This window comes from Sorex fumeus, unplaced genomic scaffold, assembly GCF_029834395.1.
Source record: "Sorex fumeus unplaced genomic scaffold, SorFum_2.1 ptg000024l, whole genome shotgun sequence".
Classification (NCBI taxonomy): domain Eukaryota; kingdom Metazoa; phylum Chordata; class Mammalia; order Eulipotyphla; family Soricidae; genus Sorex; species Sorex fumeus.
In genome coordinates, this window is record NW_026606081.1 from 20,236,089 (window position 1) to 20,252,730 (window position 16,642).

The 16,642-nt window shown below is 39.9% G+C and overlaps 1 protein-coding gene across 1 annotated transcript in view; it reads left to right on the forward strand.

Annotated features, from left to right (window-relative positions):
- EIF4E (eukaryotic translation initiation factor 4E) overlaps positions 1–13,373 on the forward strand; it is a 30,854-nt gene extending 17,481 nt beyond the window's left edge. Inside the window, exons 3-7 of the mRNA XM_056114411.1 lie at positions 1,349–1,444; positions 6,220–6,283; positions 6,993–7,106; positions 10,076–10,215; positions 12,241–13,373. Coding sequence (XP_055970386.1) covers positions 1,349–1,444; positions 6,220–6,283; positions 6,993–7,106; positions 10,076–10,215; positions 12,241–12,355 — 529 coding nt within the window. The 3' untranslated portion in view covers positions 12,356–13,373. The remainder of the gene's footprint in view (positions 1–1,348; positions 1,445–6,219; positions 6,284–6,992; positions 7,107–10,075; positions 10,216–12,240) is intronic.
- Positions 13,374–16,642: the final 3,269 nt, after the last annotated feature.

Genomic DNA, 16,642 nt, shown 5'->3' on the forward strand with positions numbered 1-16,642 from the left:
TGCTGTACTATCGCCGCCCTGACTGGCTGCTTTCTGTGAGAGTTGATCACTAGTATGGTTTGATGCCAGCTATGGTTCTTCCTGAGGAGCAGGTTTTCCCTCCATGATCTTTGCACTGTTAATGCAAATGTTACGCCGTGAAAGAAAGACCTATTATTACAGAAACAATGTACTTTGGTTATCAGTTAAAGGTTCATGGCGTTTTCTATTCCCTATGGAACTGCTCTGAGAATTTATTTGATCTATAGGTACTTTAAATATTTGCAAAGTTTCCAAAATTAACTTTCTTTTTTACATTAGCTTTTGTTTTGTTTTGGGGTCACAGCCAAGCTCAGGACTTACTCCTGGCCTGCACACAGGGATCACTCCTAGAGGACTTGGATGGGGGTTGGGAATGATGATGAGCGGTATCCAGGATTTAGCCCAGACCTGGATTGGCTGCGTCCAAGTGCCTTACCCACTGTACTACCTCTGCCCCCCCGCCCCCCCCCCCCCCCCCCCCGCCAATTTCCCTTTGTAAACAAATTAACCCAACAGTACTTGGGGATGTTACTTGCAGAACACATGATCCAGCTCTTTGAGCCATTTCTCTGTCCCAGATTTACTATTGGTAGAGGGGCACACCCAGTGATGCTCAGGGATCACTTCTGGTGGTGCTTGGAGGAATATTCGAGGAGCTGGGGATCAAACCCGGGTCAGCTGCATGCAAGGCCTTACTCTAATACTGCTTTGGCCCAAGAGTTATCATTTTTAAAGTATACACTTAAGTAATGTTAACGAAAATCCACAAACTACAACTGTTCTCTGAAACTTATTTTCATCTTCTGAAATGAGAACTTCAGAATTTCTCGTTATCTTTTCCCAATCCTGGAATTCACCATAATTGCTTTCTATCTCTGAATTTAACTACTGTTAAGTACCTTGAATATGTATAGTCAAGATGGGATTTATGGGGCTGGAGAGATAGCACAGCAGGTAGGGCGTTTGCCTTGCACGCGGCTGACCTGGGTTCGATTCCCAGCATCCCATATGGTCCCCCAAGCACCACCAGGAGTAACTCCTGAGTGCAGAGCCAGGAGTAACCCCTGTGCATCGCCAGGTGTGACCCAAAGAGCATAAAAAAAAAAGGATTTATACTTTGACTTATTTCTCTCAGCATAACATAGTATGGTTCATCATGGTTAGCAGCTGTCAGAATAAAGCTGATAATTTAGTCTTTGCTTGGGCTGCTTTTTGTTTATTCATCTGTGAAAGGATACTTATGAAAGGATATTTATATCCTTTGGCTATTGTGACTAATATGTAATGTAAGACTGCCTCTTTATTGATACTGACTTTTTATTTTTAGATGGGCACTCTGGTTTTTTAAAAATGATAAAAGCAAAACTTGGCAAGCAAACCTACGACTGATCTCTAAGTTTGATACTGTTGAAGACTTTTGGGCGTAAGTAACCACTTCAGGATGTTTTATTGTGTAATTTTTAAATTGTAAGCTGCATTTCCAAAATCAAGGATGAGATTAGATGAGCATTTGATAAATATTTTAATGTATAGAATAATTACCTAATTTGTCTGTCTCACATCTGTTGGAACTGGTGACTTCTTTAGTTGTAGAAAACCTTAGTCTCATCCTTTGGTCCTGATACAGTCTCTACTTGTTCTTACTCTTTACCTGAGAACTCTTTATTGTACCTAGACTTTTTGATAATTCTCGCAACTTGTCCCCTTCCTCTGTTTACTTTTTCCCCCTTTCTTGGTGGGTACGGGTTTGTATGTGAGATGGGGTTTGAGCCACACCTGGTGATGCTCAAGGCTTACTCTTGTCTCTAAACGCAAGAGTTACTGCTGGTGGTGCTTGGGACTGTGTGGGATTCCAGAGATTTGACTTGGATCAGCCGCGTGCAAGGCCAGCCCCGACCCCACTGTGCTTTCTCACCAGCTCCTGCCTAGATACTTTTGTCTAGTACTTGAGTATTCCAGAACTTTTTAAGGTCCCTTTTCGAGCAAATTCTTTACAGTGTAACGTCTAGGGTTTTGAGACTCTGCTGCTCAAAATTCAGTGTCGAAGAATGATAGTGTCGGTGCTGATAGCTTATTATTGTCATCTGTCACTGTCACTGTCCTCCTGTTCATCGATTTTCTTGAGTGGGCCCAGTAACGTCCCCATTGAGAGACTCTGTTGTTACTGTGTTTGGCATATTGAATACATCATGGGGAGCTTGCTAGGCTTTGCCTTGCAGGCAAGATACTCTCAATAGCTTGCCGGGCTCTCTGAGAGGAGCAGAGGAATCGAACTCGGCTGGCCATGTTGGCTGCATGCAAGGCAAACGCCCTACCCACTGTGCTATAGCTCCAGCCCATTTTTGTCATACTTTTGTGATTACTAAGAGTAGTGAGACTTTTTTTCTTTTTTAGAGAAACTTTTATTTGAGGAGCCTTCAGATTTACAGAGACAATACAAAACTCAAGATTTTGTAAAAATTCATGTAAAAAGACATGGGAACTTACAAGATCTATTTCCCTTCTTAGCAGATAAATTTCTAAGTTCTTCATTTTAATAGTCCTTTTATTCTGCATTTATTTTTTTTTATGGACTATCTTTTTTTTTTTGATGTTTTGAGGATTAAAAAGTTAAGATACAGGGACCATAAACCTTTCTATGAATTGTAGCACTGTCCTCCTGTTCATCGAGTTGCTCGAGTGGGCACCAGTAACGTCTCCATTGTGAGACTTGTTACTGTTTTGGGCATATCGAATATGCTACAGGTAGTGCCAGGCTCTGCCATGCAGGTGGGATACTCTCGGTTGCTTCCCAGGTTCTCCAAGAGAGACGGAGGAATTGAACCTGGGTTGGCCGCGTGCAAGGCAAAAGCCCTACCTGCTGTGCTATCGCTCTAGCCCAGTGCTTCTATGAATGAAAATTATAAACTGTAATGTTTTGTTCTGCAAGTACGGCTGACTGTACTCAGGGTTTACTTCTTCCTGGCTCTGCTCTCAGATCATTCCTGGTGCTGCTCAGGGGCCGTCTGGGGTGCCCGGGGGAGAACTCAGGCCAGGAGCCTATGAGGCAACTGCACCACCTGCTGTACTATCTCCTGATCCCTGTGAAATGCTTTGAAGAAGCTTTTGAGAATTTTTTCTGTTTATTTTTGTGGGCCTCTCCTGGCTCTGCACTCAGGGATCACACCTGGCAGGCTTGGGAATAGGACCTAAGTGAACTGCATAAAAGCCTTACGCACTGTACTCTGTCTCCTAGTAAAAATTTATTGGTTTTTGGGCCACACCCAGCAGTGCTGGGGTAGGGTCATTGATGCGGGGGATTGAGCTCTTTGGGGTCGGGTCTTGCCTATGTATAGCACGCACACCACCTCTTTGAACTAGTTTTAATTTTGTCCTCTGAGTGTTTACTGCACACACCTAAGATCCAGATTGTGATCTGGAAATTCATACATGAATTGGTTTCTCTCAGGCAGCCTAATGACCTGTCTTTTTGTGTGTGTTATTTTGGGGCCATGCCTGACAGTGCTTTGGGGAACCCCTGACTTTGTGTTGGGGGAGTGAATGTACGCATTGACAGGATTCAAAGTAGTGTCCTAAGTGTAGCCAGCTCTAGACAAGCTTTTGACCTTTGTACTGTCTCCATCAGTGTCCTGTATTTTTGCAGTCCTTTCCCAGACAGCATTTAGTGTGCATTAGAATCACAAAGCAAAAGAAGAAACAGAATTGAACTATTTTTCATCTGCTATTGCTACTGCTTATTACATGCGTTAAGCTTGTTAACTAGTAGAGCCCTAGCAGTTTGTAGGTTCAGTGGTCTAGTTTAATTCAAGTTAATTTTTTCCCCTTTGGTCAAAGCATTTTAGCTTTCTGTCTCTAATTGTGGAGGTTAAGTAAGTCAGTGGTCCTGAATCAGTTCATTGAGTCAGATAAGCATTTAATCTAGTTTGTTGGCCTTTCATCAGTTTGAATAATTGTGTGTTTAACTGTTTCTAATTGGAACGTGGCCCACACTTAATTAAATCACTGTATAATGGGTTGTGTCTTACCATTCACACATATAAAAGAACCCTTGTTCTCTTATAATTGTTTAAGTTATATTTTAACTTATTTTCTCTGAGAATTTATTGGTCAGTGACCACTAGTCCTTCTGGATTTCTCCAGTCTCTACAGTGTATGGATTCTTTTGATACACTATTATAAAATTTCGCTATAAGCTCACTTTCCAGGTTCTGTGCACCACCAAGAAGAAAGAAGGTAGCAAAAAGAAGCATTAGTGTTTTTGTCCTTGAATTTCATTGAAAGTTATTTCCACAACTAAATGTGGAGTTATTATATAACTGGTGGTGCTAATTCTGTAGTTACTATCATCATCATACAAACCTCTTACTGCCTTGTGATACTGTCAGTAATATAATGTAAATTGGATATGTAATTAGGTAGAGAAATTCAACAAACCTTACTTGGGTTTTATTCATTTAATTTTTTGATTGGATGTCCATGACCATTACAAAGCTGTTTATGACCTGGTTTCAGTCATACAATGATACAACAGCCATCCCTCCACCAGTGCACATTTCCCACCGCCAATGTTCCTATCTTCCCTCCCACAGTCTCCCAACACCCCTTCTCTCTCCCTCAGCCTGCCTCTATAGAAGGGACTTATCTTCTTTCTCTTCTTTTGTGCTTTATGGTTTGCAGAACAGGTACTAAGGTGTTCGTTCAGTGTTCAGTATTTTTATTGGAAAGGTAAGGCCAGAGTAGCTTTTTTAACTGGGTGGTAGCATTGGGGCGTGAACATGACTGCCAAGGCTTCCCTAAGTACAGGGAGTTGAGGGGAGGTAGCCCATCTCAACCCTGAGAAAGCCTGGAGATTTTATTAAAAAATCTGCATATCCAAATTTTCAGCAGAGTTTATCTTGGTGATGTCCATCCCAAGACATTGGAGTCTAGTCTTGGCATGGAGACAATTTTGGGTTGTGCTGTCCCACTCAGTAGATTTTCTAGTATCCTGTGGTATGTGTGCCAAAGGACTTATGACTGTTTCTAAACGTGGTTGAAGTAGCCCCCACAAGAACCTGACAGAAGATAATAGCATCATCCTTGTTCAGTGCAGGTACAGCCAATAAAAATCAGGATTTCTTTGTCTATGTTGGAGACATGTGAAGCATTCTTACTTTTGGCAATTTTGTAACCATCTTCCTTTAAGGGGAGCTCTGGATATCAAATGATGATTGTATTCTGTCATTATGCTGCTGAGTAAGTCACCCTTACTGATGGCTACCAAACACAGTAACAACAAAAAGTCTCCAATGGAGATGTTACTGGGCCCGCTTGAGCAAATGGATGAACAACCGCTTGAGCAAATGGATGAACAACGGGAGAACAGTGACAGTGACAGTGACTGATGGCTGCATTGATACTTTGTAATAGTTTGCATATAGAGATTGCAAAGTTTCACTTCATACTCCAGGGACTTGTAAAGTTTCACTTCATATTCAAGGGTAGAGCTGGATTTAAATCCCCAAATACTGACTGATTAGTAATGATTGGTGGTATTTATAGACCATTAATAATTCCACTCTTGTATACTTTCAAAGATAATGTTGAGTTGGGCTGAGGACACTTTTTTAAAAATGGTGCTGAGGATTGAGCCCAGTGCTTTACAAGTGTGAGGCTTGTTCTTGTCTACTGACTCACACCCCAGGCCCAGAAAATTCATCAGCGTGAAAGTTGGCCTTGCTTTCTTTTGATTTATCTTTTTGTTTGTTTGGGGGCCATACCCAGAAGTGGTCAGGGATCACTCTTGGTAGTGCTCAGGGGACCATTCCGGGTGCTGGGTATTGAGCCTAGGTCAACCCTGTGCAGAGCAGACGCCCTGTTCACGGTGCTGTCTGTCCAGCCTTCTTTCTCGTTTTATCTGCTTAGTATTGCTCCTTAACCCCATAATTAGGTATTCTACTTATGTTGCCTTTTATGTATTAAGTTTCTTCTATGTTTATATTTGTATAGTTTAACAAATATATCAATATGTTGTTAGAATAAAGCAACATATTTTCCTGAAAATCAAGAAATTTTGGTTCTTGAACTAACCACTGTCTATTTAGTCCATTTCATTATTTGGCTTCATAGAAAAACAAACACAGATGTTTATCTGTTTATATTTATCATGGTCTCTTAAGCATGTAACTATGTATATAATTGTCTTTTTCTTTCTCCTAGTCTGTACAACCATATCCAGTTGTCTAGTAATTTAATGCCTGGCTGTGACTACTCACTTTTCAAGGTATGTTTTAATTAATAATTCCATATATTATAAGACTCTGGATTGCTCTGCATCCATATAAGAAATACTGAGAAACTTGGGAATATTTAGTACTCTGATACATGGGAGGGAATTAACTTCACTGGACTTTAGAATGCATTTATTTTGTGCTGCTCTAGTGTGAGTAGAAATGGAGTGCATCTGCGGGCGTATAATCATGACTGACCTCAAGAAGAGCTCTGGTTATCCATGTGAATTCCTTTCAATTCTGTATTTGAATTGATGTCAGCATTTGTCCTGAATTCTTAATATTGCCATGTCATATACCATGCTTAATGCGTGGTATACGACCCTTGAGATCTCTATCAGTGGGTTTTCTTAGGTGGGTAGAGGTTGGGGCATTTGTGAATTTTGCTACTTTTTTTTATAGAAATGTATGTGACTTCTATAAAGCTGTTTCCTGAAGTGTTTAAGAATCTCCAGTTAAAATGAACTACAGTTTGCTAGCTAATAAATACCAGTCAAGACTCTAGTTTGCAATTCTGTGGCTCTGACTTTGAGTCCTATATACTATTGATGTATATATATACGATTACACCAATAGCAGCTATTACATCAGTAGTAATTCAGTGAGAAATAAAATATTGGCAGCCTTATTGGTTGTTGGTAGCCTTATCCAATCTGATAAAGTATCAATATTGTCTAATAATGTTGTCTTCTAACCTTGTAGGATGGTATTGAGCCTATGTGGGAAGATGAGAAAAACAAACGAGGAGGACGATGGTTAATTACTTTGAACAAACAGCAGAGACGAAGTGACCTCGATCGCTTTTGGCTAGAAACAGTAAGGATTTAGATTACGGATCAGTGTTAGAGACTTTTTGCTGTTTTCCCACCTCCCCCTCCATTAAGTAATTAAAGAGGTAGATACCCATTATGGAAAATCTGCGGATTCATTTTGTTCTGTCATTGAATCGGGTATATTATACAACAAATTCAATGAGGAGACTCCCTCCCAGTCGACTTCAGATATATGTGGTGGTTGGTAATTGACTCTCACTTTCCACATTACCATTGCTACTTCATTAATTCCAGTCTTCTGTGTTTTGTTTTTGTGCTGTGCCCGGTTGGTTTTGCTTATGGATTACTTCTGACTCTGCTCAGAAATCACCACTGGTAGTGCTTGGACCATATGGGATGCTGGAGCTTGAACATGCCTGCAAAACTGCGTGCTTAACCCACTCTACTATCATTCAACCTTGTTAATTTAAAATTTAAATCCCCCCCCCCCCCCCCAGTTAAGTAAATAGCTTTATTTAGGAAATAGGAGGGATTAACTGTCCAGAGAATTCAAGAAGAATATTAGGCAACTAGGGTACTGGTGTGTCTAGAATGGAGTGCTCCAGCTTCAGCCTTTCAGAATTGGGGAGGTGATTCAAATACATAGATGAGGTTTTGGGATTTTCAGTGTTTGCTTTGTTTTTTGCAGTGCCAGGAATGGAATCTAGGGCCTCCCACATGTAATGCAAGTACTCTATGGCTAACCTGTATTCTAGCTTGGCGGTCCTTAGTTTGATTCCCGCATGGCATGTGTGTGTTCCCACACTCTCCCCCAACCCTCCTACTGTGAGTGGAATCCTGATGGTTCATATGTGAGTGGAATCCTGATGGTTCATATTTTCAAATTAGAAAGGAATCAAATTTTTATTGTTACTTTAACATATACGTGCGTGTGCGCGTGCGTTTTTGGCTCATCCACGGCAATACTCGGGTTAATCCTGGCTCTGCATGCAGGAATTACTCCTGGCAGTGTTGGGACTGTATGGGATGTTTGGGACCAAACCCAGGTCAGCTGCCTGCAAAGCAAGCACTCTACCCACTCTATTCTCTCTCCAGCTCAGGAATCAACATTTCAGAACTTCACATTTTATATGATGACACTACTCCCTTTTATTTTTTTCTCTTTGTTTTTGGGTTGTACAGTGGTGCTGCGGGGGATGGGGCAACTTCCCCTCAGTAGTGCTGGGTGAACGTATAGTGCCAGGAACTGAAGCTTGCGTGTTCCAGCAAGCATGCACCCCAACAGGCTCCAATAGACTGTTGCCGTCACACTGACAACGGTTTTTTACAACCCTTGTAGAGTATTAAATCAGAGAAGAAAAAAAATGAAGCTGGAGCTTGATATCCTGTACACGTGTGTAATGTTATCTGGATCTTTTGGACATTGATTTTTAACTTACCAAGTATAAGTGAGCATTTTCTGTAGTCCGGTTTCAAAGTTCAGGTTTTTAGAAGCAGGGTTCATCTCAGTTAACACGTTTAATTTTTTTTTTTTAAGTGCAGGTGTATTCCTGCACCCCTTCCCCCGTTGGCCACAAATCATTGTTTCTGTGATTTGTGGGGTTTTTAAGCACACACTTGATCCTGATGTACTAGAGAGATTACACTCTTCATTGTGGCAGAGCCAGTAAAAACACATTTTGGCATCAGCTGTCTTGAGAGGGATTGGACTCTAGCCGCATACTTGGAAGGTTATTTCTGGGCTCTCGAGGGTTTTTGTGGGACCCGAGGTATATGACTCGAGCAGCGCTTGGGCAACCATGCTGTACAGGGAAGGGTTTAATTTTGCTTTGGGGAAAGATTAGCAAATACTGTTTCAAATACATTAAAAAGTTAATTTTGCAAGATTATAATTGTTCTGGAAATGGGTAGTATTTTTTGTTTTGCAATATTATAAATATATGCCACTATTGAACAGTTGAAATGAATGGCAGGGCAGGAATGTGGTTTTGTGGTAGAGTACATGTCTTAAAATACGGGACACTGGGTGTCATACCCTGACAAGATAAAAAAGATTTTAAGTTCTGTTTAGATTTTTTTTTTTTTTTTGGCTTTTTGACTTTTTGGGTCATACCTGGCTTTGCACAGGAGTTACTCCTGGCTCATGCACTCAGGAATTACTCCTGGCGGTGCTCAGGGGACCATCTGGGATGCTGGTAATTGAACCCCGGGTCAGCCGCGTGCAAAGCAAACGCCCTACCCGCTGTGCTACTGCTCTAGCCCCCAGATTTATTTTTTTAAAGAAAGCATTTACTAAAAACAGAACAAAAGGCTTTTAATCTAATCATGAATAGCTATTTCAGTCCTTTAAACAAGTACAAGCTGTCGTAGGGCAAATGAGATTTTTTTTTTTTTTTTGGGTCACACTCAGTAATGCTCAGGGATCACTCCTGGCTCTGCACTCAGGAATTACTCCTGGAAGTGCTTGGGGGATCATATGGGATGCCGGGGATCGAACTCAGGTCGACTGCGTGCAAGGCAAATGCCCTACCCGCTGTGCTATCACTCCAGCCCGAGATTTCTTTTTTCTTTTGTTTCCCCCCCTGCTTTTTGGGTCACACCCGGTTATGCTCAGGGGTTACTCCTGGCTCTGGCTCTGAACTCAGGGATCACTCCTGGTGGAGCTTGGTGTCGGGGGGCAGGGGAACCCATGTGGAATGCCTGGATCAAAGCTGGGTCAGCCTTGTGCAAGACAAACACCCTATCTGCTGTCCTATCACTCCAGCCCTGGAGTTTTAATACTCACCTCTCCCGTCTAACTGTGAAGTGTCGTTTTTAATTTGTTTGTTATAGACAGCCACATTTTTTTAAAGCTAGGACAAAGAACCTAATTTGTGAGTATAAGTGCACCCCAAAGTCACTTATTACTAATTTTAAAGTTCTTCGGTTAATCTGTATGTGAAATTGAGACCATTTTTACCAATCCATTTGTAATCTATTGAATGTAATTTGGGGTTGAATCATCTCTTTCAGCTGCTGTGCCTTATTGGAGAGTCTTTTGATGACTATAGTGATGATGTGTGTGGAGCTGTTGTTAATGTTAGAGCTAAAGGTGATAAGATAGCAATATGGACTACTGAATGTGAAAACAGAGAGGCCGTCACACACATAGGGTAAGCTGCGCTCTTTATTACTTTAAAAATGGTAAGAACTAGCAGTCAGACTCTACTTGTGGATAATTTTTCTTGTGCTGTCTTTCCCTCCACCTTTCCTGGTGAATTTAGTCTTATTGGGGGCCTTGTGCTGTTTCCATTAAACAGTCACAGACCTGAGTTGTTTGTTGCTATACAATATCTTATTCATAGTTTCTATAAAATTTCATTTTCCTACCAACAAATTAACAAGTACTCTTTTGACCTGTAACATTTTATTCAGTAACCATGAGAATATAAATCTTCAATTGATTTAACACTGTAGTGCTTATGTATGTGTATAATGCTAATAATAAGTGAGTATTGGCAGGTAGTAGTTCTTGTGTTATTTCCCGCCTCCTGGCAAGTCATTATTGCCTAGGGTTTAATTAATAAAATTCGACCATATATATTGAGGATCACTCCTGGTGGTGTCGGGGGATATATAGTGCTGGGAATGAACCTTAGGACTCCTACATGCAAACCTTGTGTTCCTGCTCTCTGAGCAATTGCCCCAGTGCAAGGAAAGCTTGTTTGTTGTTTCGAAGCCGTATCTGGCTGTGCTCAGACCTTGTTCCTGAGCTCGGGGATCACTGTGGCGTGCTTGAGTACCATATTTGGTACTGGGCTCCAAACCAGACTTGGTTGTATAGAAGGCAAGTGCCAAACCCCTTATTTCTTACGCCTCCAAAGAAAGCTGTTTTTCCCTTCCAAGTTTGGCATTCTAGCTTTCTGGCATTTTTAATGATTACCCATACTTGAAGGTATTATGTTGTACCATAATGTAAGCCTTAAAGTTAGTACACAATTATTTTCAAATGCCTTCAAGGCACAACAGCGAAGCAATTCAAGAGAAAATATAATGTGGGTAAAACTACCCTCTATCATGTCCATGAAGATGTATGTCCTTTTATTTATTTTTGCAAAGTAGAGGAAAAGGAAAAGGAACTCCCCAAGTGGAGAGGAACTTAGTATAGGACCTTTTAATTTCATTTAATGTTGCTGCTTTACTTTGGAATAAAGATTCAGATTCTTCACTTGTGATGTTGTATTTCCTTATGAGGAAATACCCTCACAGCATTGTCTCTCAACCCTCAGATGAACCTCGTCCTCTTTGCGTGATACTTTTACCTTCGGACCTAAATGGGAAGGTTTCTTAATCCCACAGATCAGATTAAATCGGGGATTTACTCTTACTAGACAGTATTACTGCTTTTGTACTCTTCGTATTCATATTATTTTAAAAGATACACATTTTGTGCGAAACTTGGGTGGTAGAGTCAGCACAACCCATGTGACTGGCCCAGGTTTGATACCTGGCACCACATTTTCCCTGAGCCATCTGGGAGAGAACCCTGAGTGTGGAGCCAGATTACAGTGAGTCCTTCGCATAGCGGGGCACAGCCAGGTACCACCCCCGCAATCCCCCAAATCATCTGTGCAGTATTTGATATATATATAATGAGATGACAAATGATACAGTAATGTGCAGTATTTATGAGAGTTGATAAAACACATTTTTAGATCAAAGAATTAGAACAAACTTTGATAGAATTGGGTTCTATGTACATTAAGTACTCATGTGATTCAGTTCCACAATTTGTCAGTAAGTAATCAGATACTGGGAATAGTATCTTGCCTTGCTTATTGTTACCAGTAACTGACATATAACCATTTTTTTGAAAATAAAAGTAATTTCTGCTGAAAGAACATAAGGATGTGTGATTTCCAGTTTCTCAGGTTTAGCTTTTAAGTTTTTATATCGAGTATACTAGCATTTTGCAGACCAGAAAGAGGAGTATGTGGGCAGGCATGAGATGCTTGCCTTGGGTACAACCAACCCTGATTTAGACCCTCGCACCTCCTGTGATCCAGATGATCCCTGAGCACAGGCCAGAGGTCCCCACAGACCAAAAAAAACTCAAAAGGGAAGAATGCTAGAGTTCCGTATGAGTATGTGATTTTAAAAAAAAAGTAATGACTACCTTTTGTTTTGTTTTCTTCTAGGAGGGTATACAAGGAAAGGTTAGGACTTCCTCCAAAGATAGTTATTGGTTATCAGTCCCATGCAGACACAGCTACTAAGAGCGGCTCTACCACTAAAAATAGGTTTGTTGTTTAAGAAGACACCTTCTGAGTATTCTCATAGGAGACTGCGTCAAGCAATCGAGATTTGGGAGCTGAACCAAAGCCTCTTCAAAAGCAGAGTGGACTGCATTTAAATTTGATTTCCATCTAAATGTTGCTAAGATATATGAGAAGTCTCTTTCGCCTTTGTCTTGTACTTTTGTGTTTATGTTTTTAGAGGTTTTTTTTCCGTTTTTTTTTGTTTGGGTTTTTTTCTCTCTTTTTTTTTTTTTTTTAATTTTGGCTAGAGTGTCCGCTATCCCAATCAAAGAATTACAGTACACATCATCCCTAGAATCCATAAATGTGTTCCTGGCCCATTCTGTTATAACTTAGTAGAATTAACATTACAAACATTTTAACCACCTACAATATTAAGAAAAAACCTCAACAACTTGCATTTCCATACCTTGCGGGGAAAAATTGTTTATGTTCCATTGTCTGCGGGAGCATATTTTGCTGGTTTGAGGAGAGTATGATGCATACAGTTTTCTAGCAATTGTCTCTGTTTCTTTTTCACAGCATTATCTTTGCTGTGCTTTTGCTGATGGCTGCTAGATTTTAATTTATTTGTTTCCCTCCTTGATAACATTAGTGATTCTGATTTCAGTTTTTCATTTGTTTTGCTTTTGTTTTTTCCTCATGTAACATTGGTGAAGGATCCAGGAATATGACACAAAGGTGGAATAAACATTAATTTTGTGCATTCTTTGGTAATTTTTTTGTTTTTTTGTAACTACAAAGCTTTGCTACAAATTTGTGCATTTCATTCAAATCAGTGATCTATGTTTGTGTGATTCCTTAAACATAATTGTGGATTATAAAAAATGTAACATCATAATTACATTCCTAATTAGACTTAGTCTGTTTTTGTATCTTTATGCTGTATTTTAACACTTTGTATAACTTAGGTTATTTTGCTTTGGTTAAAAAATGGCTCAAGTAGAAAAGCGGTCCCATTCATATTAAGACAGTGTACAAAACTGTAAATAAAATGTGTACAGTGAATTGTCTTTTAGACAACTAGATTTGTCCTTTTATTTCTCCATCTCTCCCTAGAAGGATCTGTGCTGATTGCAAGGCCGTCTCTGCTGTGTCTTCTGTGGTGTCTCCTGAGCATCAGTCGGGGACATTAGCTCAATTACTGTGTTTATTGCAATTTTTAATAAATGGAATAGGTAGTGTGTATGTGGAATTAAATTGATGTGGTTATCATTGTTTTTTATAAGGTAAGGCTTGGTCTTTCAGTCTTAAGTAATAATGTACTTTTAATATGTTCAAACTCATGAGAAATAGGATCTTGGTGTATCACCATTAGGTTGGTAGGGTTAGTAGCTGTGAAATTTGGATGCAGAAGTTCTCTAAGTGTCAAAATGATACCATAAGGAAAGTGTGGTGGTGGGGCATATGTGTAGAGAGTTTTGCTAGTCTTGCTATCTAAATAGAGTGGAATAAACAGGTATGAAGACATTAGTAAATTGGTATAGTATGCTTTTATGTTAACTGGAAACATTGATTATTGACTTAATTTAAGAGCAAATTTTAAAAGTTTGTCTATAATGCTTAATGGTATATATTAGGTCCTATGAAATAAATGTGACTATAACACAAAAGGTAAGCTTGCAGGGTTAAAATAATTAGTTTTTAAATAATTGTGAATTAACTATTATAAAACTGACAAGACTTGACCAAAAATATATGTAAATAATGAAATGAATACCATTTGAATCTGTTAAAGAATTTTTGAGTACAGTGTAACCGGGTACCTGCCACAGGCTACCATCTAAGTACTCAGTGACACAAATAATTCTTGTTCGGTATTCTAGAAATACTGACTCTTTTATTGTTGATCTTGCTATTCTGCTGTATCTAGCACCTACTGCTTACGTGTGGCTTCTTGGTGAAGGGGATTTATTGTCTGTTGATATGTATTATTACGAGCACTTCAAGAGCTTTCTTAAAAAGTGATTATGGTGTCTTGCAACGGGTGGGATTGAAGTAATATGAGAAATTAATGCTCTTATCTCCTCTAAGTCTTAGGATGCAATGCATTTTAAGAAGTATATGCTTTCAGAGTTAGGCGAGGAATTCCATTAAATTTATGTAGGTTGAAATAAACAACTTATGGCATTGTATTCTTAAAATTACCATTTTGTAATCACAGTTTTATGTGTTTTTCCCAAGGCCTGGGAGAAATGATTAATTATTTGAGTTACTTTTGGCAAATGCCATGTAACTATTGCAGTGGCGTGCTGCTTTTTGTAATTTCATTAGCTTTTCTAAATATCAGGCTAAGGCTACATGATTTCTAAGTTAACTCTCGGTTCAACAAGATATATATTTTCATAGTAGAATTAAAATAATCTGTAATGAATGAAAGGTGGCTTATGTAGGATGTAATACCTTTCATTAAGCCTATTTAGGTAATTGCCCTAATACTGCAGAAGCATTCGAGGTGTGCGTGGTGTGTACCAGGTTCGTTCCAAGCACTTTACATGCACTTTAACATGAACAATAATCATTTGATATAGGTGCTGTCAAACCCCATTTTGCAGATGAAGAAACTGAAGCACTGATGATTCGTCAGTTCACAACCTATTAATTGCAGAGTGTGAATTTGAATATTGGAAGATTGGTTTCATGGGCCCTGTAGACAGATTAAGATATTTCAGTTACTGTGCCAGCCTAAAAGTACACTACATAGTAAAACAGTTGCCTTCCCCTTTAGTAATGGGCTAATCTAGTTGCTCTGGGGAGTTTTGAGAACATGGAGACAAAGGTACAGGAGTTTATGAATATATTGTTTAAGTGGATATTTTCATATATAAGTTATAGTATCTTCTGTTACCTCCTATGCTGAGTGGCAAAATTAAAACATTTCAAGTTGATAGGAGTTGAGATTAAGTTTGCATTTTAAAAGATACTTACGATTTATGAAGGTGGTATGCTGATGCTATGTTTTTTTTACATTTTAAAATTAAAACAAGTTAATGACAAGTCTCTGTGCTACTTCTTATCTTCAGTTATAGGTTGTTTTTAAAGTTGAATAGTAAAAAAAGTGGAATTTTTTAACCGAGAGTCAGACACCAGGTAAAAGTGAATTTAGTATTAAAATTTCAGTCTTACTCTGTAGATCTTCCAGTAACACTTTATATGACCTTCTCACTGGGAATCCCAAATAGTACCCTAGTTGTTTGTTTTGGCATCACACCCTGCAGTGCTCAGGGCTTGTTTTTGATTCTGCCCTGGAGAACTCACTTCTGGCTCTGTGCTCTGGAGACCAAGAGGGGTTCCAGTATTCAGTCCTTGGTCAACTGTGCCCTAGGCAAAGCGCCTTATACAGTCTCTTGGATGGCTGTGGTTTTGATTTTAAAATTACTTGGTTTTGAACCTGACTAGGCTGCTACTCAGTGCTCAAGAGGTCATTCTTGGTGGCTGGGGACCAGGTGATAGTGGGGATCAAACCTGGGGCCCCGCATGCGCTCAACCTACCAAGCCATTGCTGACTCCAAGCCTGGGTAGATTTCAACCTTAATATTCCTGTGGCTTTTCCACATAGATTGAATTGTGGCCTTTTGGTCTCTTGTGACACTCCTTCCAGCCGAAGGAGCCAGATCTTGTTTTCTAGGGCCATCCCTATCCATCATGTTCAGGGGACTCAGGCTCCTCCTGCAGTCGTCGGCCTGCTGGCACCGGTTCAGTTCTGTACTTGGGCCCACTAATGTTCAGGGGCCACCTGGGCTACCCCTGCAGATGGGGAAGAAGTGGGCACAGTGTGCTGTAAGGGCTGTGAGTGACCATTTTGTCCCCCAAGTTGTTATTTTAATGGAGCCATTTACCTTTTAAAGGGCAATTTGCATAGTTTTGCACAAAAGTTATATCCCTGCTATTCTTCCCTAAATATGTAATGAGGATTGGCTTTCTGTTTATACAAATGTAAAATTAAAATGTAATTTACATTTTATAACTGTAAGTCTGTTATGACTTCTGACTATTATAACTGTATGACTTAAAGCAGAAAGCAATTCATGGTTCTCTGAATTCTAAGCAGGTATTGGAACATCAGACATAGCCAGAGAGTACAGTGGGTAGGGAACTTGCCTAGCTTGTGGCTGACTGGATTTGGGGTCCATTTCTGGTGTCTCTAATGGTCCGCCCCCACCCGTACTCCTTCCTCTCCACCCTGCACCACTGGGTGGGGAAAGGAAAAACAATGTTCAGGATCAGTCTGTGAAGCTCTACAGATTTTTAATACTGCAATAGGACTGTTTCAGCGATTCCA